Source organism: Bubalus kerabau, chromosome 22 (genome assembly GCF_029407905.1).
Source record: "Bubalus kerabau isolate K-KA32 ecotype Philippines breed swamp buffalo chromosome 22, PCC_UOA_SB_1v2, whole genome shotgun sequence".
Taxonomy (NCBI): domain Eukaryota; kingdom Metazoa; phylum Chordata; class Mammalia; order Artiodactyla; family Bovidae; genus Bubalus; species Bubalus kerabau.
The window spans coordinates 25,562,478-25,588,685 of NC_073645.1; the positions used below are offsets into that span (position 1 = coordinate 25,562,478).

Below are 26,208 nucleotides of genomic sequence, written 5' to 3' on the forward strand. Positions count from 1 at the left end.
AAGAGGAAATAAAAGGCATGTAAATTGAAAGGAAAGAAACAGGGACCTCCCTGGTGGCCCCTGCTCGTAATGCAGGGGGCCTGGGTTTGATCCCTGCTCGGAGAGCTAGGTCCCACATGCCACAACTAAGACCCGGCACAGCCAAATAAATAAATATTTTTAAAAAGAAAGAAAACTGTCACTATTTGCAGAAAACATAATTGTCCATGTAGAAAACCCCAAGGAAGCTACCCCTCCCCACAAAAAAATCCTAGAATGAATAACTGAATTTAGTAAGGTCACAGGATACAAGGTCAACAGACAGAGATCAATCACATTTCTATATTCTAACAATGAACATCTGGAAACTGAAAATTAAAACACATACTACTTACAAATATGCCAAATAAAATTAAATACTTATGTATAAATCTAAAAAAACATGTATAGAACCTGTATGCTGAAAATTACAGTACACTGATGAAAAATATCAAGAAGTAGTAAATACGAAGACATACCGTGTGCATGGATTAGTAGGCACAACATAATAAAGGGGTCATTTCATCTCCAAGTTGAACTATAGACTCAGTGCAATTCCTGTAAAACTTCCAAGATTCTTTTTGCAAAAATAGACAAGTTTACCATGTTAAAATGGAAAGAAAGAAGAACTAGAATACTGGAAATACTGGAAACAGTACTAAAAAAAAAGAAGTAAATTGGAAGAATCACACCACCTGATTTTAAGATTTAGAATATAGCTGTAGTAATCAAGAGAGTGTGATATTGTCACAGAGATTGACACACAGATGAGTAGAACAGAACAGAGAACTCAGAATAGACAAACAAATAAGGCCACCTGATTTTTTAAAAATTGTATTGAAGTATAGTCAATTTATAATGTGTTAATTTCTGCTATACAACTAAGTGATTCAGTTATACATACATATATATATATATTCTCTTCATACTCTTTTCCATTATGGCTTATCACAGGATATTGAATGTAGTTCCCTGTGCTATACAGTAGGAGCTTGTTATTTATTCATCCTGTATATAATAGTTTGCATCTGCTAATCCCAAACTCTCAGTCCCTACCTCCCCCACCCACTCCCTCTTGTTAACCACAAGTCTGTTCTCCGTGTATCTGTAAGTCCAATTTTGTTTCTTAGATCTGTTCATTTGTGTAGTATTTAGATTCCATATATAAGTGATATATTATGGTATTTGTCTTTCTCTTTTTGACTTATTTATTATAATTTCTAGATCCATCCATCCATAATGCCTTATATATTTACACCACAACTTCTTTTTATTTTTAACTATTTATTTTGTATTGGAGTATAGATGATTAATAGGCTAGACAGCATGTTAAAAAGCAGAGACATTACTTTGCCAACAAAGGTCCATCTAGTCAAAACTATGGTTTTTCCAGTAGTCATATAGGGATGTGAGAGTTGGACTGTAAAGAAAGCTGGGCAGTGAAGAATTGATGCTTTTAAACTGTGGTGTTGGAGAAGACTCTTGAGAGTCCCTTGGACTGCAAGGAGATCCAGCCAGTCAATCCTAAAGGAAATCAGTCCTAAATATTCATTGGAAAGGACTGATGCTGAAGCTGAAACTCCAATCCTTTGGCCACCTGATGCAAAGAACTGACTCATTTGAAAAGACCCTGATGCTGGGAAAGATTGAAGGCGGGAGGAGAAGGGGGTCACAGGGGATGAGAAGGTTGGATGGCATCACCGACTCAATGGACATGGGTTTGAGTAAACTCTAGGAGTTGGTGATGGGCAGGGAGGCCTGGCATGCTGCAGTCCATGGGGTTGCAAAGAGTCAGACACAACTGAACGACTGACTGAACTGATAGATGATTAACAATGTTGTGATAGTTTCAGGTGGACAGCAAAGAGACTCAGCCATACATATACACGCATCCATTCTCTCCCAAACTCCGCTCACATCCAAGCTGCCACATAACATTGAGCAGAGTTTGATGTGCTATACAGTAGGTCCTTGTTAGTCATCCATGTAAAATATAACAGTGTGTACATGTCTATCCCAGACTCCCTATTTCTTCCCCCATCCTTTCTCCCTGGCAACCATAAGTTCATTCTCTAAGTCTGTTGAGTTTCTTTCTGTTTTGTAAGTAAGTTCATTTGTATCATGTCATTTTAGAGTCCACATATAAGGCATGTTATACAATATTTTTTCTTCTCTGTCTGACTTGCTTCACTCAGTATGACAATCTCTAGGTTTATCCATGTTGCTGCAAATGGCATTATTTCATTCTTTTTAATGGCTGAGTGATATTCCAATGCATATATGTACCGTATCTTTATCCATTCCTCTGTGGATGGACATTTAGGTTGTGTCTTGTCTTGGCTGTTGTAAATAGTGCTGCTGTGAACATAGGGGTGTGTGTATCTTTTTAAGTTATAGTTTTATCAGGGTATATGAGGAATGGGATTGCTGGATCATAGTCTACTCTAATTTTAGTTTTTTGAGGGACTTCCATACTGTTCTCCATAATGGCTGCACCAATTTACATTCCCACAAACAGTGTAGGAGGGTTCCCTTTTCTTCACAACCTCTCTAGTGTTTATTATTTGTAGACTTTTTAAAGATGGCCATTTTCACTGGTATGAGGTGGTACCTCATTGTATTTTTGATTTGCATTTCTGTAACTAGCAGTGATGAACATCTTTTCGTGTGCCTATTGGCCATCTGTATGTCTTCTTTGAAAGTATCTGTTTAGGTCTCCTGCCCATTTTTCAATGGAGTTGTTTGTTTTTTTGTTATTTAATTATAGGACTTGTTTGTATAATTTGGAAATTAAGTCCTTGTCAGGTGCATCATTTGTAAATATTTCCTCCGAGTCCGTAGATTGTCTTTTCCTTCCATTTATGGTTTCCTTTGCTGTGTGAAAGCTTGTACGTTTAATTAGGACCCATTTGTTTATTTTTTCTTTTGTTTCTATTGCCTTGGGAGATGGATCTAGGAAAACATTGGTATGATTTTTGTCAGAGAATGTTTTGCCTGTGTTATCTTCTAGGAGTTTTATGGTGTTTTAAGTCTTTAAGCTATTTTTTAGTTTATTTTTGTGTATGGTGTGAGGCTGTGTTCTAGCTTCATTGATTTACATGTGGCTGTCCCAACTTCTCCAACTGTTTGCTGAAGAAACTGTCTACCCATTGTATATTCTTTTTCCTTTTCAAAGATTTATTGTCCATAAGTGTATGAGTATATTTCTGGGCTTTTTATGCTGTTACATTGATTCATATATCTGTATTTCTACCAATACCAAGCTATATTGAGTACTGTTAGCTTTGTAGTCGGAGAAGGCAATGGCACCCCACTCCAGTACTCTTGCCTGGAAAATCCCATGGACGGAGGAGCCTGATAGGCTGCAGTCCATGGGGTCGCAAAGAGTTGGACACTACTGAGTGACTTCATTTTCACTTTTCACTTTCATGCATTGGAGAAGGAGATGGCAACCCACTCCAGTATTCTTGCCCGGAGAATCCCAGGGACGGGGGAGCCTGGTGGGCTGCCATCTATGGGGTCGCACAGAGTCGGATACGACTGAAGCGACTTAGCAGCAGCAGCAGCAGCAGCAGCAGCAGCTTTGTAGTATTCTGTGAAGTCTGAGAGGGTTATGTCTCCTGCTTTGTTCTTTTCCCCCAGGACTACTTTCACAATTCTGGATCTTTTATAATTCCATATAAATTTTAGTTCTGTGAAAAATATCATGGGTATTTTGATAGGTATTGCATTTAATCTATTGATTGATAAGGCCAGTTGAATTTTGACAAAGGTGCAAAGACAAATCAATGAAGAAAGGATTTTTTTTTTTAACAAATGCTGTTGGGACAACAGAACATCATATGCACAAAAAAAAGAACCACTTTCATCTGAAGCTCATCAGTCAGTTTAGTCACTCAGTCACGTCTGACACTTTGCCACCCCGTGAACCACAGCACGCCAGGCCTCCCTGTCCATCACCAACTCCCGGAGTTTGCCCAAACCCATGTCCATTGAATCGGTGATGCCATCCAACCATCTCATCCTGTCGTCCCCTTCTCCTCCCACCTTCAATCTTTCCCAGCATCAGGGTCTTTTCAAATGAGTCAGCTCTTTGCATCAGGTGGCCAAAGTATTGGAGTTTCAGCTTCAGCATCAGTCCTTCCAATGCACACGCAGGACTGATCTCCTTTAGAATGGACTGGTTGGATCTCTTTGCAGTCCAAGGGACTCTCAAGAGTCTTCTCCAACACCACAGTTCAAAAGCATCAATTCTTCGGCACTCAGCTTTCTTTATAGTCCAACTCTCACATCCATACATGACCACTGGAAAAACCATAGCCTTGACTAGACTGACCTTTGTTGACAAAGTAATGTCTCTGCTTTTTAAAATGCTATCTAGGTTAGTCATAACTTTCCTTCCTAGAAGTAAGCGTCTTTTAATTTCATGCCTGCAATCACCATCTGCAGTGATTTTGGAGCCCCCCAAAATAAAATCAGCCACTGTTTCCCCATCTGTTTGCCATGAAGTGATGGGACCGGATGCTGTGATCTTTGTTTTCTGAATGTTGAGCTTTAAGCCAACTTTTTCACTCTCCTCTTTCACTTTCATCAAGAGGCACTTTAGTTCTTCTTCACTGTCTGCCATAAGGGTGGTGTCATCTGCATATCTGAGGTTATTGATATTTCTCCCAGCAATCTTGATTCCAGCTTGTGCTTCCTCCAGCCCAGCATTTCTCATGATGTACTCTGCATATAAGTTAAATAAATAGGGTGACAATATACAGCCTTGACGTACTCCTTTTCCTATTTGGAACCAGTCTCTTGTTCCATGTCCAGTTCTAACTGTTGCTTCCTGACCTGCATATATGTTTCTCAAGAGGCAGGTCAGGTGGTCTGGTATTCTCATCTGTGTCAGAATTTTCCAGTTTATTGTGATCCACACAGTCAGCGGCTTTGGCATAGTCAATAAAGCAGAAATAGATGTTTTTCTGGAACTCTCGTGCTTTTTCCATGATCCAGTGGATGTTGGCAATTTGATCTCTGGTTCCTCTGCCTTTTCTAAAACCAGCTTGAACATCTGAAAGTTCCCGGTTTACATACTGCTGAAGCCTGGCTGGGAGAATTTTGAGCATTGCTTTACTAGCGTGTGAGATGAGTGGAATTGTACGTTAGTTTGAGCATTCTTTGGCATTGCCCTTCTTTGGGATTGGAATGAAAACTGACCTTTTCCAGTCCTGTGGCCACTGCTGAGTTTTCCAAATTTGCTGGCATATTGAGTGCAGCACTTTCCCAGCATCATCTTTCAGGATTTGAAATAGCTCAACTGGAATTCCATCACCTCCACTAGCTTTGTTTGTAGTGATGCTTTCTAAGGCCACTTGCTTCTGTTAGGTCCATACCATTTCTGTCCTTCATTGAGCCCATCTTTGCATGAAATGTTCTCTTGGTATCTCTAATTTTCTTGAAAAGATCTCTAGTTTTCCCCATTGTATTGTTTTCCTCTATTTCTTTGCACTGATCACTGAGGAAGGCTTTCTTATCTCTCCTTGCTATTGTTTGGAATTCTGCATTCAAATGGGTATATCTTTCCTTTTCTCTTTTGCTTTTTGCTTCTCTTCTTTTCACAGCTATTTGTAAGGCCTCCTCAGACAGCCATTTTGCTTTTTTGAATTTCTTTTTCTTGGGGATGATCTTGTTCCCTGTCTCCTGTACAATGTCATGAACCTCCATCCATAGTTCATCAGGCACTCTGTCTATCAGGTCTAGTCCCTTAAATCTATTTTTCACTTCCACTGTATAATCATAAGGGATTTGACTTAGGTCATACCTGAATGGTCTAGTGGTTTCCCCTACTTTCTTCAGTTTAAGTCTGAATTTGAATCCAGAGTAGGCACTTGTTTAAGTCTCTAAACTCAACAGTAAGAAAACAACTCCATCAAAAAATGGGCAAATGATTTGGACAGACAGATCACCAAATGGTGTTTGATGTCACTGGCCATTAGGGAAAGGCAAATTTAACCCACATTAAGATACCACTGCTTACTTACTAGGATAACTTAATAAAAGTACTGAAAATACCAAGCACTAGAGAGGCTGTGGAGAAATCAGAATCCTCATTGCTAGTAGGAATGCAAAATGGTATAGGACTCTTGAAAAACAGTTTGGCAGTTTCTTATAAAACCAAACATACACTTATTCTTTTACCCAGAAATCCTACTCCTGGATATTAATCCCAGAGAGATGAAAACCAAAGTTCTTTACACAAAAACCTGTACCCAAATGTTTATAGCGGCTCTATGGACATGAGTTTGGGTGAACTCCGGGAGTTGGTGATGGACAGGGAGGCCTGGAGTGCTGCGATTCATGGGGTCGCAAAGAGTCGGACACGACTGAGCGACTGAACTGAACTGAACTGATGCGTAATTGTCCCAAAATGGAAAAGCCCTGTGTCATTCAGCTAGTGAATGGATAAGCAAATTGTGGTAGAAACATGCAATGGAATACTACTTGGCAGTAAAAAGGGAACAGACTATTGATTTAGGTAGCAGTTTAGACAAATCAGCCTGAAAAGGTTACGTACTGTAGGATTCCATTTTTATGACCTCTTTCGTAAAACTGTGGTGAGAGACTAGATCAGTGGTTCACAGGAGTTGGGGTAGGGGGGAGGGTGTGATCACACAGGAATAACAGAGGGCGTTTTCTGGGGTGATGAGACTGTTCTGTATTCCAACTGTTCTGTATTCCAACTGACACAGTGCTTACAGGGATCTATGTGTATGTAAAAACTCATAGGTAGGTGTACTAAAAAAGTCAATTTTACTATAAGATAATTTAAATTAAAAAAAAAAATTTTTAAGTACCGAAACAATCTTAACATGCAAATCTCAGCCTAGTTCACACCAAGAATGGCATCCACATGATGCAGCCGAATATTAGGCCCTGCCTTCTAAGACTGAGGTCTGAAGACACTGAGATTAGGTTTAAGGGAATGGCCACCTATGAACACGGACCTAAATTCAGAAAAGCCCTTTCCTCTGTGGAAAGGCTAGACTGGCATGGGGAGCCTATTTCTTCTCTCCCTGGGCTCTTCTAACCAATATTAGAAAAAATTTGTTACTGGAGCTTGTTCTTTCGAAACCTTCAGTTGAAGCAGCCCTGCAGAGACAGATCACACTTCCATCAATTTCAAGCCTACTGAGAACAGTAGAGAAACTACTCTTTGGTACATTAAGTCATTTGGCTTTGGGAGCCCACACCCTATGTGTGTGTTAAAATTTATAGGACTCAAAGAGTCAGTTTTAACGAATTAAAAAAATTTAAAAACAAACAGAAGCAGAATGTACTTGGCCCTGAAAGTGTCAAATGCTGGTTGTAAAATTGCCCACGTCTTTGACTACAAAGCAAATACAGGTATTGCAACTGGGTGAATGCTCAGAAAAATCTGTTCCCTATCCTACATCTCAAAAGATTTTTTTCCCTTTAACAGTTTCATGTCTCAAATATTCCCAACCTGACTACAAACCAAATTGTATGTAATAGAGTTGTGTTCCTAAAGCAGCAGAACTAGATGACTTTAATTTTCTCAGTCTGCTTTTTAAAGGTATTTTATATGTTTCAGTTTTCACAAATATTTCTATTCCTTACATCTCAACCCTTTACCGTCTTACACACACACACACACACACACACACACACACACACACACACACACACACACAGAGAAAGGTTTTTCTCTAGGCTTTTTCTGCAGATCGTACATCTCTTGGTGGGGGTAACGGGGGATGAGAAGCAGGTTTTATACAGCTGATGTGATCACTATACAGACAAGCTTGGAAAATGCTACCCAATCTGCCAATTAATTAAAGCATTAATCTGCAGAGCAGCCAGGCCAGGGAATATTTACCCTGAGAGGGGTGTGGTAGGAATTGAGTTGGAAGCTCCCTGTATTTGCATGAAAATGGAGGTGCTTAGGAAACCCAGCTTCCTTTTGTCTCTAAAGGTGGGGCAGCCCTTATCCAGTCCCTAAGTCTTTCTAGCCTATTTAGGAATCCTTTTAGGAAGCTAGTGTCTGATGTATGATAGCACCATGGAAAAACAAAAATTAAACCCCAGGCATAGTAGGGTACTGAGCAAGTACAGTATAGAGTAGCTTCTTAGACCTGGAATGAAACCTAAATTCAGGAGTTTGTCCTGATAATTAAGTAGAATAGATGTAATGTTTTTGCAGGGTTTAGAACCATATGTATGGGTTCAAATTCCAGCTCTGCTTCTTACTAGCTGTGTGATTTGGGGTCAGTCATGTCTTGTCTGAGCCTTATTTTTTTCATCTGTAAAATAAAGATCATGAATTGCCTCATCATCTCAAGGTAGTTAGCCCTCTGCTTACTGTAGACTGAAAGAAGGCTGGAGAGTGATTAGGACCTTTTGGTCCAGTTCAGTAGCTCAGTGGTGTCTGACTCTTTGTGACCCCATGGTCACGCCGTGGGGTAAGCACGCCAGGCTTCCTTGTCCATTACCAACTCCCGGAGCTTGCTCAAACTCATATCCATCAAATTGGTGATGCCATCCAACCATCTCATCCTCTGTTGTCCACTTCTCCTTCTCCTCCTGCCTTCAATCTTTCCCAGCATCAGGGTCTTTTCCAATGAGTCAATTCTTCGCATCAGATGGCCGAAATATTGGAGTTTCAGCCTCAGCATCACTCCTTCCAATGAATATCCAAGACTGATTTCCTTTAAGATTGACTGGTTTGATCTCCTTGCATTCTAAGGGACTCTCAAGAGTCTTCTCCAACACCACAGTTCAAAAGCATCAATGCTCAGCTTTCTTTATGGTCCAACTCTAACATCTGTACATGACTACTGGAAAAACCATAGCTTTGTCTAGACAGACCTCTGTCGGCAAAGTAATGTCCTGCTTTTTAATATGCTGTCTAGGTTGGCCATAGATTATAAACTGCCTCCAACACAGCCTTTTGTTCTTTTTAAAGTTATTTTTCAGCAAGGGACTATAAACCACAAGTTTCCCCCTCAACTTCCTGGGATGTGCTGCATTCTTTATCTCTGAGAGAAGTGAGCTTGATTATAACTACAAAAGACCTGAAGACAGCAGCTCATCCTGAGATCTCTTTGGCCATGTTGGCTGTCCTCAAGATGAGGTTTACCTGTGTATCCCTGGGGAGAGTGGTGAAATGGACATGAAAAATTGACCCAGCTGTATTGATGATATTAAAGGATTACTGTTAATTTTTAAACTGTGGTTTAAAATATGTGTGTGTGTGTGTGTGTGTGTATATATGTATATTAAAAACATAAAATTTACCGTCTTAACCATTTTATTGTTAATTTTTAAACACGGTAATGATACTGTGGGTTTTTTTTTTTTTTTTTAAGCTTTTTAATCTTTTAGAGCTACAAACTAAAAATTTTACAGACAAAACAACATAGTGTCTGGAGTTTGATTCAAGATAATCCAGAAGGAGGATGATGGTCCCAGCAACTAAGAACTTTGCCTCACGGCACAGACAAAATGGCCTTTTTCTATGTTTAGTTTCTTGTAAGATGGCACCTCCTCATGCTCATTTCTTTTCTTACAGAACTCTCAGAAATTGAGCCCAATGTGTTCCTTCGTCCATTTCTGGAAGTAATTCGCTCTGAAGATACCACTGGCCCTATAACTGGACTTGCACTCACCTCTGTCAACAAGTTTCTGTCCTATGCGCTCATAGGTAAACACTCAGGCTTTTTTGAGTGACCACACCCTTTCATTTCTTTGCCTTTCCCAGGGTGGTCAGGCTTTAGGCAATGAGCTGGTAATGCTGGAAAGTTTTCCCCAGCTCTCTGTTTCCTTGTAGAAAAGAAATAGGATTGTTTTGGTTACTCATCACACTGATTGAGGTTGTACAGAGTAGGGAGTTAGAGGAGGTTTCCTTGGGACTACTGATTTCTTTGTGCTTTGGAGGCATAAGGGATATGATGCCCTTGGAGGTTTGATTTTAGTTTATCTTTATTTTTCCAGTATAATGTATGATTATTTTAAGAAGATAAATAATAAAGAGGTGACTGACTACAAGAAAAGTTAATGGTCTCTCTCAATGTTCCTCATCCTTCTTTAGGTTAAATGATGTTAACAGGAAGGTTTGAATCTTTCTATACCTTCCCATACATGTATATAAATATATATAAAGTTCTTCTTTTTAAAAAGAAATAAAAATAGAATTGTGTGCTAAACTTTTTTTCATTTAATAATATTGAAACAGTGTACATAATATAATTATCTATGATTTATTATTTTCTCTCCAATTTTATTGATTATAATTGTCATATAACATTGTATTAGTTTAAGATGTACAGTATAATGATTTGATACATGCATATGTTGCAAAATGATTACCATACTTAGTTAAGTCCATCACCTCACATAGTAACAAATTTTTTGTGTGATGAGAACTTTTAAGATCTGTTTTCTCAGCAGCTTTCAAACATACAACATAGCATTGTTAACTACAGTCATCATGCTGTACACTACATCCCCAGAACTTACTAATCTTATAACTGGAAGTTTGTATGTTCTTTTTTTATTGTAATAAAATATACATAATATAAAATTTGCCATATTAAAGTATATAATTCAGTGGCGTTAACTACATTCACAGTGTTGTACAGCCATCCCCACCATCTGTTTCTCAAACTTTTTCATCATACCAGACAAGAAATTCTAATCATTAAGCAATAATACACCATTTCCCCTACCCCTCAGTCCCTGGTAAGATTTTTTTCTTTTTGGTAGCTGTATAATTTCTATAGTATAGATATAACACAGTTCACTCAATCATTCTCTTACTGGAGAATATTTAGTATTTAGGTTGTTTCTGGGGTTTTTTTTTTTTTTTTTTTTTTTTTAGAAAAGATTTATTTCTTTTCGGCTGTGCTGGGTCTTCCTTGCTGCACGTGGGCTTTCGCCAGTTGTGGTGCACCGGCTTCTCATTGTGATGGCTTCTCTTGTTGGGGAGCAGAGGCTCTAGACATATGGGCTTAGTTGCTCAGGGACATGTGGAATCTTCCCAGACCAGGGATCAAAGTCATTTCTCCTGCATTGACAGGCGATTCTTAACCACTAGCCTACCAGGGAAGCTCAAATTGTTTCTTATTTTGAGCCATTATCAATAATGCTGAAATAAGCTTCCTTGTTCACATAGCTTTATTATAAAATTTCCTTTTGTATGACAGATTCCTGTACTTGAAATTTGAATGTCTTCTCCTTTATTGAGTTGTCTTTGTTTTTCTTATCAGTTTGTAGAAGTTCTTTGTATAGTGAGACTATTAACCCATTGTCTATCATAGTGTTACAGATTTCTCTCAATCTAGCCCAAATGTTTTATCTAGTCTGTTGTTTGTCTCTGAATTTGTTTATGGTGTATTTTTAAAATTTCTTTTTAGTTGATTTTGTCACTCAAAATCTTGAATTCTTTTTCTCATGTTGTCTGCCCATGTGCAGTCGTGAGGAACATAGAACACAGGCAGCTGTCCTTATTTCTAAGTAGGGGGACAGGAAAAGTAGAAGCTTAGCAAGAAAGGAAATTGACCTTCAGTTCAAGGCAAGAAAACCCTTTATCTTTTCTAGAAAATTGGAATTGTTTAGTTGAAGCATTCAGGATTGGGAGCAAATATGCTGGTGCAGCTAGGTTCTGAATAGGGGCATCAGCTTCTCCAGGCACCCTGGTCCTAGCTTCATACTTGTCCTAAGCAAAAATCAGGCCCAGCTGCTTAGAGCCTTGCCCTGAGCACCACCTGCAGGTCATCTCTCTTCATGGCCTCCAGTAGCTGCCCTCTATGCCTTTTCCCTCTGCTCTTTTGTCAGTGTTACTCTCTTGCCTTTCTTGGCTTGGCAGACAAGCTGGTCATTGGAGACCTCAGGCCAGCTGGTCACTGGAGTTTCCTGTGGTGGGAAAAGAGAATGCTGGAGGTGGTGATTGCAGTGGGCATGAGAAAAGGAACAGGAAGGAGTGTATGAAAGCCAGAAGGCAAAGGAGATGAGATTGGCAAATTTCCCTGCAGTCTTCTCCAGGGTGGCCAGGAAAGGACGAGATTCTAAAGAAGAGGTCCTGGAGAAGATAAGGTCTGTTAAGTGAACCAATTTTTTGTTTAGGCTGCCCTTCTTGAAGGAACTGCCCTCCATCTCTCAATCCTGTGATGAAGGTTTCTAGGATTATTTTAGATCCTACTCCAAAGACCAGCCTTTTATTTGGCCCCACATAGCTGCCAGATCAGGATTTGTGTCTCTGATTGCCTGGCTTGTGAGGCCCTGCCCGTGGTTCTAAGGACCTGTCACTTGCACTTGCCTTTTTAGAAAATTAAGCTTGCTACTTCATTCAAGCTCAGAGGATAAGAGCCACAAAAAGATCAATAGAGCTTAAACCACTTTAACTAGGGAGGTTACTGAAAGAAGGGAAGAAATAAACCCCCAGAAGTTTGTGCAGTGAGAGCAAGGCTGCCATTCACTAGGAGCTCTGAAACACCCACACAGCACCAAGAAGGTCCTGGATTTTCTGAGCAAGGAAAGGTCCTTTTGTGGACTCTATCCAGCAAGCCTGTGAGAGAGGACTCAGGCAACTGCCTTGAGAGTATAGGATTTTCTGTATTGATTGGGAGAAATATGGAGAGTTGGGTAATAGAAGGAGCTGGGTCACTTCCTCTACTATAGATCATCGTGAAATTGGCTTCCTTCTGCATGACCTCTAAAGTAGCCATTCATGATGCTGAGTAGAGTCATGAAGTAAATAGGAAATGAGAGTCTTTGACCAGGTATCAGAGACTAACCAGGATGGAAGAGAAAAATGAAAACCAATCACGATGAAAGTGTTCTGGCTCATTGTTGCAAGAGAAATGTTCTGGTTTCTCAGCCATCCCCTGAGCTTCAAATTCAGGAACTCCATTATTGTCAGGTACAAGGAAAGAGAATGGAGAATTTCTTCTAATTCCTACACTTTCAAACTAGGAGGTTCTCTTATCTTACACCATGTCACCTCTGGAGCAGTTTTCTCTGTTACTCACAAAGTTTTTGTCATATTCCCATCTTTTTTTTCTATTTGTGCCCCCCGAGAACAATCCAGGCTTGCCTGGAGGACCTTTGTAAGCATTGAAAGAAGTCACCTCTTTGTCTACTCCTTGTGGGTATTTAAATCATGAATGGGACCAGCTTCCTCCTTGGCAACATTTGTGTTAACTTCTACCCCTGTGCTGGTTGTCAGAGCTGGCATCTCTCCTCTTATTCACAGTTTAAGGTCTTCCTCTCTCCTGCTTCCCAGTTAGCTAGCCTCCAGTCCTCTTCAGTTTGTCCCCTGTCACTCCTTAATCTTTAGTTAGGGATTCTTGTCCATGACATACTGTTTTTAATAAGCATAAAACCAAAGCAGGAAGTGCTCTCTGATTTGCTGTAATGGGCACCCAGGTCTGCATATTGGCAGCAGTGACTGTCCATTTTTTACCTCTACTCCCCTACCTCAGTTGCACCAGAATACTGCATTCCAAAAGCAATCAGATAGAGAGAGGTGTTGAAAGAGAACACATGAAAAGAGAAAGGCTACAACCTTGGCATTCAAAGCTCTGGCCCTCCCAGGCACTTGCTCTGGGCCAAAACCTCAAATTTCCAGGTCCTTCCTCTATCAAGTGAGTACCTTTACACCATTGATTCCCAAGTGTGGTCCCCTGACCAGCAGCACTAACTTCACCTGGAATCTTGTTAGAAATGCAGATTCTCAGGCCCCATGCTAGACCTACTAAATCAAAAATTTGGGGTGTGGGCCAGCAATTTTTATTTTTTACAAGCTCTCCAGATGATTCTGATATATGATTGAGAACCACTTTTACACAGTAGCGTTTGTGCTGAGATGGGCACAACATATATCAGCCAGTTACGGGCAAAAACTCTCAGGTAATTCAAGGAGCCATGGGTTAGAGAATTAAAGAGGAGAAAACTAAAGTCTCTCAAAATAGACCCTACACAGGACGTCTTGACTTTTTGTCTCTCCTCTTCATATCCTTTCTTTTTTTTCTTTGCTGGAGCAGATCCCACCCATGAGGGCACAGCAGAGGGCATGGAGAACATGGCAGATGCTGTCACCCATGCCCGTTTTGTGGGCACAGATCCTGCCAGCGATGAGGTTGTCCTGATGAAAATCCTTCAGGTAAACGGAGGGGAACAGCAATTAGGCTAATGGCCAGGAGCTGGTGCCTCCGGCTCTACTTACCGAAGCCTGCCAGCAATGTGAAGCTGTGTTTTGACTCCACTGAGGCTTGGAGAGCTACTGTGTTTCCAAACAAGCTGCTCCGTACCCAAAGTAAAAGCTTTTTCTAAGGAAAATAATTAAAAGCTTTAAATTTGATATTGATATCAAATAACCAGAACCCTTAATACACTTGTACCTCCGGCAGACTGTATCTGTGCCATCCATCCATTGGGTTTGTAGGCGAGGGCAGAAATGAGAAATATTTCAAGGTCATATAATGTAAAGACACAGCTTCTAAGATAAGCTTCTGAGAGACTCGACCACCAGCACCAAGCCGAAGCAAGGTCAGCATTCTTGCTAACCTCTTTCTCACCCCTGAGCACTTCCATAGGAGACTAGAGAAACAGGAGGCACTTTCTCTCCCCTCATATACACCCTTCTTCACCCAGCCTGCCTTGTTTATCATAGTGTCTCCTTTTTCTTCCTGGTAGGTACTGCGGACTCTGTTGCTGACCCCAGTAGGTGCCCACCTAACCAATGAATCTGTGTGTGAGATTATGCAGTCTTGCTTCCGGATCTGCTTTGAAATGAGGCTCAGTGGTAGGTGCTTGAATACTGGGCCCTTCATCATTCCTAAGGGCAGTATCTGTGAGTATGAATATAAATGCTGTCTCTGAACCCCAGAGAGATAGAAAACTCATGACTTCTCCATCACCTACCTTGTGGAGCCATAGGGATCTTGAAGTCTCTGTACTTGACAATTTGTTTTGTGGCTAGAAGAGACTTTAACTCTTTGTGCCAGGGCAGGAATTGGGCTAGATTGCAGACTGACTCAGTCCAGAACCAGATCTTCCTTTGAGGTTTCTGGGATTGACACCAGCCTACAACCCCTGAGAACATATCCTTGTGCCTTTTTTTCCTGACTCAGTAGTGCCATCTAGTGGGTCAGTGAAGTTAAGGCTGCCAGGCTGAGCTGGAGCTGGTTTTAATAAGTTTGATATAATCCTTAGTAAACAAGGTTTGGAGGGGAGTCTGCTCTGAGAAGCCTCCTGATAATAGCACGGCAAGTAATGACACCTGTGTTATTTGTTTTTGCCTGTGCAGAGTTATTGAGAAAATCCGCAGAGCACACTCTCGTAGACATGGTGCAGCTGCTCTTCACAAGGTAAACCTGCTGCTGTTTGCTTCAGCCTGGCTGCCCAGGCCTCTTGAGCCTGCCTGCTTCCACACAGCCACTTCAGGGACCTGGCCAACCCCACAGCCACATTAGCGGCTACTGAGATTGTGGATGGGAGTAGTTCCCTGGGCCCAGGGTTACCATGCAAGGGAGAAGGAGGAGGGAGCTGGCTTGGCCTCAGAGGGAAGCAGAGGGTTATTTGATCTAGGCTGACAGAACTTCTGCCTCCCAGACTTGTGTCAGTTTCTGTGCAGGTAGCAGCTGGGAAAGGAAACCCAGAGAGGAAGCCAAACTCAAGGGAGCCTGGAGCAGGTTGCTAAGATCCCAGAGCTCAGTCCAATTTCTGTGAGGAAGGACCAAGGCTAGGGTAGCCAACAATCCTGGTTTGCCTGAACTGTCCTCATTTGAACACTGAAAGTCCTGTATCCTTGCAATCCAAAACCATTGGTTACCCTCATCAAGGCCCTCAACTTAGCCCTGAGGCGAGCGCTTTACAGCTTCCCCTAAGGGATATTGATGATGGAGGAGGTTATGCATGTAGGGGAGCAAGGGTTTTATAAGAAATCAGTGTACTGTGAAACTAAGATTGCTTTTTTAAATAGTCTATTAAAACACGTGCACACACACACACTTCCCCCTGGGATTTATTTTTGCTCTCAAATCTATAAATAATAATCCTTATTACCCACAGACTAGATTTGCCTCTGGACCCTGCTGCTAATTGTTTCCTACTTCTCAGGTTCAAATTTACTGGTTTCAAAACTTCATCTGCCTTTCACTTCTGACCCTATGCCCAGTCTCCTGGGGTTTTAATAGACTGCCCTCTTCCCATATCATGCCTTTCAGCAATATCTGCCAGGTGAATACAAGCAGGAGAGTATCAGTTTAAAGATGAAAAGAGCCTTTGCACTTCAGGGATACTTAGTCACCTTTCCCTCATGACATCTACCTTCTTTTTTAGAACGTGTCTATGTTCCATGTTCCTCAATTTCTGTGGCCCTTCGATGAAGCTCTGAAAAGGGTGAAATTAGCCTGTTTCTTTTTCTAGCTTTTCCTAAGAGACTCTGACCTAGAGCGTCTTTGGGCTGTGGCTGGAATGAAGGGGAATATTTGTTGTTATCCCTAATTACAGTCCATGGGATTTTCTTATCTTACAGGTTACCTCAGTTTAAAGAAGAACCCAAGAACTATATGGGGACCAACATGAAAAAGGTATGATCTGCTATCCCTCACCCAAACTTCAATCTCCCAGCTTCTGTGCTATTGGGATTTTCCTGGATACCCTTGCTTAGCAAAAGTATGCTTTTGCCTAGACAGGTTTGCTTGGAATCTAGAAATAGTTATCACTCATTTACCAAGAAATTTTCCAGGTACCTCTTTCCCAAGTACCTCTCCTTCCCCAGCCTTTCTTTCTAGCCTATCTCTGTTGACCCACCATGTAAGCTAGTGAGCCAGTCCTTCATGGAAACTGGGTGAGGCCCATCAGGCTGGGCAAAAAATGTATGCTGATAAAGGTGAAAGTCCTGCCATCCCCTCAGGGCCCAGTCTTGTCAGCAGGTAGGAGGCCTAGAGAGGCTATACCTAAAATCCCCTGATACTGGATTAGACTGGGCTCATGCTTGGGCTAGCCTCTGACAAGATAAATCAAGTCTGACTCCAGATCAGAAGGTTCTCAAACTGCTAGGAGAAGAATGGTGTTCAGAAGAATGGCCTCTTTCTATCTTAAACTGAAGCCCTGGACTTCACAGGCCTCTGATGAGGATTCTGCTTGCAGCCCTACGAGCTTCTGCCCTTGAAGCTGACCCTTGGCTATTTGGTGCATGAACCTGACCTTCCCATTTCCCCTGCCATCCATCCCCATTCCTGCCCTGTGCCCTGTTGGCTTGTGTCTGAGTTTATTTCACTCTGTTTAAATCGTTCGTTTGCCTGTCTTTCACAGATTTCTCCATGTCTCCTCAACAAACTGGAGCTAAGTAGTGGGGAGCAGACCAAAGCCCTGAACCAGTTAGAGAGGGTACTACTCTTTAAGAACCTCAAGGTCTCTCTCCCTCTCCCTCTCCTTACCCCCTATTAATTTATTTATTTAAATGTTTATTTTTTATATGTAACATCTGGGTCCCATGTCCTCTGTGTAGAGCACAATTTACCCCTCTCTAGTAATACCTCATGGCTTTGGAAGAGCTGCATGTGTTTGTAACTTTGCAGTGTTGGGAATTTTCATGGGGCATCTGGCTGCCTGGAGGCAGAAGGAAACCTTGAACTGGTAACACATTGTGTAGTGAACCTAGATAGAGAGCCTGGGTCCTGCTGCCATCTTGTGAGGAGGCTTAATATCTACCATTTCTAGGGGAACTATGAGGGACCGTCAAACAAGACCCTTCACTTTTCTACCCTCTCTCTGTCTCAGAGCTGGCGTTAAAAAGCTTAAGCACAGACCTTGATTCTAGCTGGATAATTGAACTTGGTTTTGAGGGAAAGTCTGTCTGGTTGAGGTCTTTTTCTTCTTGGTTACAATTAAAGGAGTCATTCTAAGATTTAGGACTCTAGATGGATGAAAAGGAGCCAGGTCCCAGGTTAGCCCAGGACACTGGAAATACTTTGTGATCGGCCAGGGGGCCCTCTGTCCTTGAGAAGTAGGGGAACTTAGAAGAGGTGCAAGCTAAAGGTTACTGTAATCCCCGTATCCCTGCTTTAGGAAGGAGAAGGAGAGAAAGCAGTATGGGCTATCTAAGCCATCCCAAGAGTATGCATGCTAGAGGTGTAGCTGTGGACATTGAGGTCATTGAAGATGGACTGTGTGTGCACTTGGCAGCCCGCAGGCCTGTGTTCTTGCTGCATGCCTCGTCTCAAAGTTTCATTTGTGTGCTTGCCTAGTCTCAAGTTGCAGCTCTCTTCAGTGGCTACCCTGCGTTTTGCCATGCTTATTAAGCTGGAACCTGCCCCCCTTTTTTAAAATAAAACTTATATTGTCCATTGGAAGTAGAATTATACGGAAAAGGTGATGAAGAGTTTCATGAACTGTTCACCCCAGCCCCCACCTTAGGATCTTAGAACAGGGAGCACAGCTATACTTTTAAAGGACTGAGACACTTGTAAGAACTGGCAGTCTCTCAATTCTTACTCCAGCCAAGAGGCAGAGAACACTCATTGAAATGATCAGGTTAAAGCTGCCTTTTCAGAGGATTGAGAAGGAGACAGGGATATGATCCTAGTGTGGGAAGGAATTTCAGTGACTGGCTTCTCAGTGAAAGTGGGACTACCTGGAGTTCCTGAAATTGGGGAGCCACCTGGAGAGAAAAGATATCTCACACAAGTCAGCCCAGATGTGAGTGTTTTTTGGAGCTCAGTGACAGTTTCCAGTTTAAGCCAGGAACTTCCTGTTTTCCCTCATTGATCTCTTGGACTTCTGACCTATCTGTATGTTCAACTGATTCTTACCTCCAGAACTTTCTTTTGCCATGGACTTGACCCAGATGAGCTTCAGTGGTTCCCGGAGGGAGCATCCTGGTTCCTGCTTACCACAGGAACCCCAGTACTCAGAGCACTTGAAGCTCTATTCTAGGCATATGACTGCTGGCATTTAGGAGATGCAGGGACAAAAAGTGTAAATCCAGTGCTAGGCTGTTGCTATGTTACTAAGAGCTGGAGGTGGGGCTCAGCTGTTGGGCCTCTCTCCTTTATGTGTGGAGATATGGGTAGGGAGGAAAAAAATAACGTGTTTTCTAAGCAAAACATCAAAGGTTAGCCAAATTCTGGAGGGCTTGGGGGAAGAAGGGGGGCCTATCCCTCAGATAGCAGAAGGAATTGAATAGGCCAAGGATAACATGGGTATATTCAGCCTTTAGAAAGAGGCAGGGAGAAAAATTGTTTCTACTCTCTTTTAGAGTCATGCTAATGGTTCCTAGAAGAGAATTTCTATTGCCCATCCCAGGAATGGTCCATCAGTCTAGGAATAGTTTGATAGAACTGAAGGGGGATTGGATTCAAACCATAACTGAGAAGGCATCAGGATTCAGAAAATGAAATGAGCCTCAACAAAGTAGCTATGAATTTAGGGTAGGAAAAAATCCATGAAAATTTATACCCTAAAGTAGTCAACAGGTGATAAAAGTTTTCCTTTGTGACTAAAAAGAAGCTATAGGAGGGATAGAAATATAGCAAGAGAGAGGGAAATGGAATACAGCAAGAGTCTAAGAAATCAGTAGTCTTAGCATCTGAAAGCATAAAGTTGCTTCTAGAAAGACCCAACAGTGAAAAGGACAGGAGGGCTCATTTATATACTGAAATTGGGAGTACCAGAGCAGCAGCATGACATGACCTTTCATCCTTAACTCCACAAGTCAGCTGGGATACCACTCCTTCCATAATTCCAAGGAATGAACCTTTGACCTGTTTGATGTAGACAGTCAAGCGTGAGGGATGTGGTTAGGATCTAGGCCCAGTTCATGAAGTAATAGGAAAGCTAAGCATTTGGCTGGGAAGAAGTAGGCTCTCATAGCTGGGTAAGAACTAGGAGTCAAAGGCTTCTATGCAGGTAGTTGAAGAGGAATGCCCAGGGATCCAGGGCCTATAGATCTGAAGCTTCTGGCAAAGGACCCCCTGCCCTTACCCTTTCTGCACAAGGGTCGGGCACCATCTACAGGGCTCAGGATGGCCACATGGGATTCAAGGAAGCAGAGTGATGTGTGAGGATTGACCTTAGCAATGACCAGCCTAAAAACAGAATGTCACCTTGCACTTGGAGGCTCCCAGGCTGACCTTTAAAGTGGCAAATGTAGAAGGCCAGCTAGAGGACTAGGACTGTGCTCTGATGGTCTCAATTGTTACTTTGGTACAGATGTGGTGTATAGGCTATTTTCTAGGGACCAGTAGAACTAAAGAAGGGAGATTTCTAGGGATAGAATCCTAATTTGAATATCAGTGCTAATGAGGTATGATATTTCCAGCTGAAAATGAGAGCAGGAGGCATGAGTGATTCATCTAAGTGGAAGAAACAGAAGAGATCTCCTCGGGCCCCACGCCATATGACCAAAGTCATACCAGGTTCAGAGCAGCCCACCTCCAGTGGAACCACCGTATCCTCTAACCTCAGTGGTGAGTACCTTGAGCTGCTTCTTCTGATTAGAATAGGTAGAAGAAAAGCTCCTACCTCTCTCAGGAATTGTGTCAGTGAAGACCAACTAACTGAGGCACTTTGGTCCTTCTGCAGAGATCAAAAAGGAAAAATTATAGGTCAGGTCAAACTGTGACCATTTAGCAATTCTGCAGTGACTTAAGGTTGTTCTCCTTCCAATGGGACTATGACTACTTTAGAGACCAGCATATGCAGTCTAGGCAAAAACAAGCAAACAAACGGTACCATGGAGGGTAGGTGTTTCCCAGAGTCTCTTTTCTTTAAGCTTTACTTACTTTATTTGGCAGGTGGCATGCCCTTCATTGATGTACCCACTCCCATCTCCTCTGCAAGTTCAGAAACTGCCTCAGCAGTGGTCAGCCCCTCTACTGACAGTGGTCTGGAGTTCTCCTCCCAGACCACCTCCAAAGAGGACCTCACTGACCTGGAGCAGCCTGGCTCTCCAGGGTACAGCACAGTTGCAGAGTCTGGCAGCAGTGAGCTGGGGGTTCCCGAGCAACCTGAGCCACAGGTATGGGTTTGATTCTAAGGATCCCTGTGCAGTCTTCTGCTGTGGGAATTGGCTTGATCCCTTGGCTCCTTTATCCAGGCCTTGGTTCACAAGAAGGTTGGGGCAGTGGGGGTTCTTCCCTGTTTCCTAGAATTAGCTGTGCTGCCTAGGAAAAAAAACACAGCATGACTCACTGTGGTGGGTAGCTCCCGGGATTTTCAAGTTGCGCATACAGGCAGTACTTGGCAAAGGTGAGGATGCTGGCCATGGCTTTTTCTGGATGTGAATGATCTAAATCCCAAGCCCCTGAGGTCCTCTGTTGGTATGGGGTTCTAGTCACCATAGGTCATTGTTGCCTCAGGTGATGTTTTCTGAGTCCTTCGTCATACTTCTTCCCTAAACCATCTTGCAGTGATTCATAGCCCACTGAGCTGGCACTGTACCCACAGTCCATTAGAGACACTTGGAGGACAGAGACTTAAGGGAAATAAGTTCCAAGTTGCTCTTGCCTCATCCTTTTTCCTATATCCTCCCCATAACTGGTCATAGCAGGAAGGGGCCCATGTGGAAAAGGCCCAATCAACATCTGTGGAATCCATCCCTGAAGTGTTAGAGGAGTGTTCATCCCCTGCTGACCACTCTGACTCCGCCTCTGTCCACGACATGGATTACGTCAATCCCCGGGGCGTGCGCTTTACACAGTCCTCTCAGAAAGAAGGTGAGTACTCTCAGACAGGCTCTTCCCCTATCCAACTCACTAAGCTGTCTGATCCTAAACCATCCTAGATCCAGGGGGTCTTCTGGCAATCTCCTAGGCTATTTTCTAGTGAGGAAATGGAATCAAGCCAGAGGACTGTTGGATGGAGCCCTTCCCTAGCTTACACAGAGAGGGAGTTTGGTTAACAATAGGAAGTGAAAGGGAAGAATAGAAGCTTGAGACTTCTAACAGAAAGGTGGGATCATCAATTCTGATTCCCTTCAATAAGTGAGACTAGTCTCCCTACTGCCCTAGAAAAAAAAAAAAATTTTTTTTCCAGAAGAGAATCACTTATCTGAAATATTCTGTATAATACAGGGCAGGTTAGTCCTGTGATTGAGCCAGTTGTTTCTTAGCAATCTCACTTCCCTCCTGGCCTTTCCCAGGCACAGCTTTGGTCCCATATGGTCTTCCCTGCATCCGTGAGCTCTTCCGCTTTCTCATCTCCCTCACCAACCCACATGACCGCCACAACTCAGAGGTTATGATCCACATGGGACTGCATCTGCTCACAGTGGCTCTTGAGTCTGCCCCCATAGCCCAGTGCCAAACCCTCTTGGGCCTCATCAAGGATGAGATGTGCCGCCACTTATTCCAGGTAAGACTGGATTTCTAGAGCGGCGCGAAGCCCCTGGCTTTTTTTCAGGGTCTCTTAAGGCCAGGGACACAGGGAGGTTTGGCTGATTCGTGTGAAGAGTATAGGACCCAGGAAAGAACCTACCTCCCCTACTGACTACTGCTGCTGCTGCTGCTGCTAAGTCGCTTCAGTCGTGTCCAACTCTGTGCGACCCCATAGACGGCAGCCCACCAGGCTCCCCCATCCCTGGGATTCTCCAGGCAAGAACACTGGAGTGGGTTGCCATTTCCTTCTCCAATGCATGAAAGTGAAAAGTGAAAGTGAAGTTGCTCAGTCATGTCCGACTCTTAGCAACCCCATGGACTGCAGCCTACGAGGCTCCTCTGTCCATGGGATTTTCCAGGCAAGAGTACTGGAGTGGGGTGCCATTGCCTTCTCCGACTGACCACTAGTCATAGTCAAGAGGCCTCCATTAATTCCCTGGGGATGCTGGCAACCAAGGGGAAACATAGGAATGGCTGGATACCGAGTTCCCTCAGAGCACAGATATAAGAGTTCCCTTGGTGGCAGCTTCCCACAGTTTGCTCTCCTGCTTTTCTCTTGGTTGAGCCAAAGTCAGGTTCAGAAACCTAATGGCCCGTCCACTGTGATCTCCAGCTACTCAGCGTAGAGCGACTGAACCTTTATGCTGCTTCCCTCCGGGTATGCTTCCTACTCTTTGAGAGCATGAGGGAGCATCTCAAGTTCCAATTAGAGGTGAGTTTCTTGAACTTGGAAAAAAGAAGGAAAAAAAAGGAAGATGTATAGCACCTTCATTTGGATCAGCTTTGTCATGCTGCAGGGGTGGGATTTAGTGGCATCTGAGGAGAGTGCTTTTAGCCTCCATAGTTTGGTTCACTGGCTAACCTCCCTCATGGACAAATTAAAAGGAGCCCAGAGAAATCTGCCTGGCTTTAAAATAGGAGAACCCAAACGTAGAATGGGCAAGTAACCTCACTGTGAGTGGGTACAACTCTTTTGCAACACAAGCAGGCAGGTCAAGCTGAATTCACCAGAAAATTGCAAAAATGAACCCTGAATAGGAGCAGATCAGGCTCAAAGAGCACAAAAAGGGCAATAGGCAACTTGTTTTGGATCAGGCACGAGGTAGAGAACCAGCCCGCTCCATCATGAAGGGCAAAGAGGGGAATGTCTTTAGGTATGGAATACCATTGTCTCTTAATGCATGCTTCCTGGCTAGCATTTGCTTCCTGTCTAATTTGCCTCTTCTTATCTTGAACCCTTTCCCCATCCGAATGGCAATTACTGGATTATTGTCAGATGTACATCAAAAAGCTCATGGAGATCATCACTGTGGAGAACCCTAAGATGCCTTATGAGATGAAGGAGATGGCACTGGAGGCTATTGTGCAGCTCTGGCACATCCCCAGCTTTGTCACCGAGCTCTATATCAACTATGATTGTGACTACTACTGCTCCAACCTCTTTGAAGAGCTCACCAAGCTGCTGTCCAAGGTGCTGAGCATTGTTACTGGTCTCTAGAAAGAAAATGAAGGAAATCTCTCTGGTGGTAGTGAGGATAGTACATATAGGGAATGAAACACTTGAAAGTTGGGGAACAAAAGGAAGGGCATTTTCTCAAAGCAATGTAAAAGTTATGGGCAGTTTTAGGATTTTTTGAGAAGTATTCTAACCTCAAGTCTACTGGATCTGTTTACTTTCCAGAATGCCTTCCCTGTGTCTGGTCAGCTCTATACAACACATCTGCTGTCTCTCGATGCCCTATTGACAGTGATTGACAGCACTGAGGCCCACTGCCAGGCCAAAGTCCTCAACAACCTTATCCAGCAAGAAAGGAAAGAGGCAGCCAGACCTGGCTATGAGGCAGTAGATGGCACTCGAGAAGCCAACAGTAGTGAGAGGAATTTCTTTTCTTTGAGAATCCCAGGATTCTATGTTTATCTCTTCTCTACTCACTGAATCCTTTCTCCTACACTTTCATTACTTCCTCTAAAGTACTCCTAATTCTGTGTTTCTAAGATTTGGTGATGTGAATCATAGACCATACTGGCACATTAACAGACTCATGGACTTCTCCCTTTCTCCTCTTCCATACTTTGTCTTTTTTACTGAATTGTTATTTCTTTATGGGGAGAAAAGAGAATTTAGATTAAATGATATATAGGACTTATGTTCCTTAAAGTTCCAGGCTTTAAGGAAGCTTTTCCTACTTTTCCTACTTTCCTTTTCCTACTCCCAGTAACTGCCTCAAATCTAATTAATCTTCTCTAACTTTTCCTTGAGATTGAGGTGCAGAAGATCAAGGAAAGTGACTCAGTAATCTATTTATTAAACTATAGAATCTAATGCTTGACTAATGTGGGATAGTGAATACTTATTTGGGCTTGAGTTTATCCTGTCAGGGTTGGTGACCTGTGTGGGAACATGCAGATCTCTTTTGCCTGAGACTCGATTGTCCTGAAGTGCTGCTTGACTTCCTACAGTACCAGTCTTCACTTAGCTTCTTCTCTCTTAACCAGCTGAGAGAGCAGCCAGCGATGGGAAGGCTACAGGCATGGCCCCAGACATCGCAGGCCTGAATCTGCCAGGTGGAGGGCGGCTGCCAGCAGAACATGGGAAACCAGGATGCAGTGATCTGGAGGAAGCTGGTGACTCTGGGGGTGTGTACTGGGTGTCCATCTTCCTCAGCCCCCTCAGCTGGAAGACCTGTTGGAGAACAGAGGGGACGGTTGCAGAAACCCCTGAGGGCGGTACCCAAATGAACTTGGCCGCTTACCTTGGCTTCAGACCCAGAGAGAGGAAGGAGAACATTGGGAGCCCTAGCAAATAGAACTTCTAGGGATGTGAAAGACTGATGAGCACAAGAAACTTTCTGAGGCATCCTTCTTTTAACTAGAGGATATATCAGCATCCTTCTAAAAGTCATTATCCTGGTAAAAGAGGTCTTACTGGTGTTTCCCTCTTTCCCTCCCATACCTAGCTGACAAAAAGTTTACCCGGAAGCCACCTCGATTTTCCTGTCTCCTGCCAGATCCACGGGAGTTGATTGAAATTAAAAACAAAAAGAAGGTACATATAGATATCCCCAGAGCTCAACCTCTACCCGCTCTGACTGGGTGTTCTCTGTGGGGTTCTGTCTTAGAGAACAAGGGAGAGTTTCAGCTCACTGAACAATTTCCTACGGCTAATTTTTGTGCTTTTTGGGACTTCAGCAGTCCCCCAGTCTCCTTTGAAGCCCTTCCTTACTCCTAAGCCATGTAATCAGGACCACCTATTGTGTGCTCTTGGGCAAATGCTGCCCTCACTGAGAGTCAAGTGTTACTTGTGGTGACAGGAGTCCTGGGAACTGGTATCCTGTGGGTCACTGAAGGTTATTGGTCATCTGGAGCTCTGGGGTGATCATTGGCAATAAAAGGGTATTGACATTTATTCTGGTGCTTTTAGTAAAGTTCAAATAACTGTGCTTTGTGGTTTTCTTAACACAAAGAAAACCTATTTAACCCTTCTTCATCTTAAGGCCAGCCTATATGACTTTGGTTTATGTGTGCCCTTGATTGCAGAACTGTAAATAGGCAGTCAAAAAGGTATCGTCACAGTTAGTTCGCTTTGTCTTTCAAACTCCAGGGCCTTAAGAGCTAGGAAACCAAAGAAAGAAGGGGAATCTGTAAAGAAAGACTAGAATCAGCTCGTCTGTAAACAGATACTAGGGATGGCTGTAAAACTGAAAAGAAAACCTTCTCTAGTCTCTTTCTTCTACTTTTTCCCCCTGATTCTCAGGTTGGAGGAGAGTGCTATGCATTTTTAGTACTCAGAAAAGGAGTGAGA

The 26,208-nt window shown here is 42.8% G+C and overlaps 1 protein-coding gene across 12 annotated transcripts in view; it reads left to right on the top strand.

The window, feature by feature from the left end:
* The window catches only part of GBF1 (golgi brefeldin A resistant guanine nucleotide exchange factor 1), a 124,392-nt gene that overhangs the window by 84,239 nt on the left and 13,945 nt on the right, over positions 1-26,208 (top strand). For 4 of the 12 annotated variants that reach the window (XM_055560385.1, XM_055560383.1, XM_055560388.1 and 1 more), the window contains 15 exons: positions 9,596-9,727; positions 14,067-14,185; positions 14,719-14,827; positions 15,332-15,392; positions 16,562-16,616; positions 17,344-17,442; positions 20,351-20,498; positions 20,826-21,049; positions 21,578-21,746; positions 22,172-22,383; positions 23,020-23,118; positions 23,683-23,877; positions 24,088-24,277; positions 24,903-25,043; positions 25,364-25,452. In XM_055560385.1, the coding sequence (XP_055416360.1) occupies positions 9,596-9,727; positions 14,067-14,185; positions 14,719-14,827; positions 15,332-15,392; positions 16,562-16,616; positions 17,344-17,442; positions 20,351-20,498; positions 20,826-21,049; positions 21,578-21,746; positions 22,172-22,383; positions 23,020-23,118; positions 23,683-23,877; positions 24,088-24,277; positions 24,903-25,043; positions 25,364-25,452 (2,042 nt within the window). Of the gene's footprint in view, positions 1-9,595; positions 9,728-14,066; positions 14,186-14,718; positions 14,876-15,331; positions 15,393-16,561; positions 16,617-17,343; positions 17,443-20,350; positions 20,499-20,825; positions 21,050-21,577; positions 21,747-22,171; positions 22,384-23,019; positions 23,119-23,682; positions 23,878-24,087; positions 24,278-24,902; positions 25,044-25,363; positions 25,453-26,208 lie in introns of those variants that run through there. The other 8 variants (XM_055560387.1, XM_055560389.1, XM_055560390.1 and 5 more) reach the window with 5 other exon arrangements.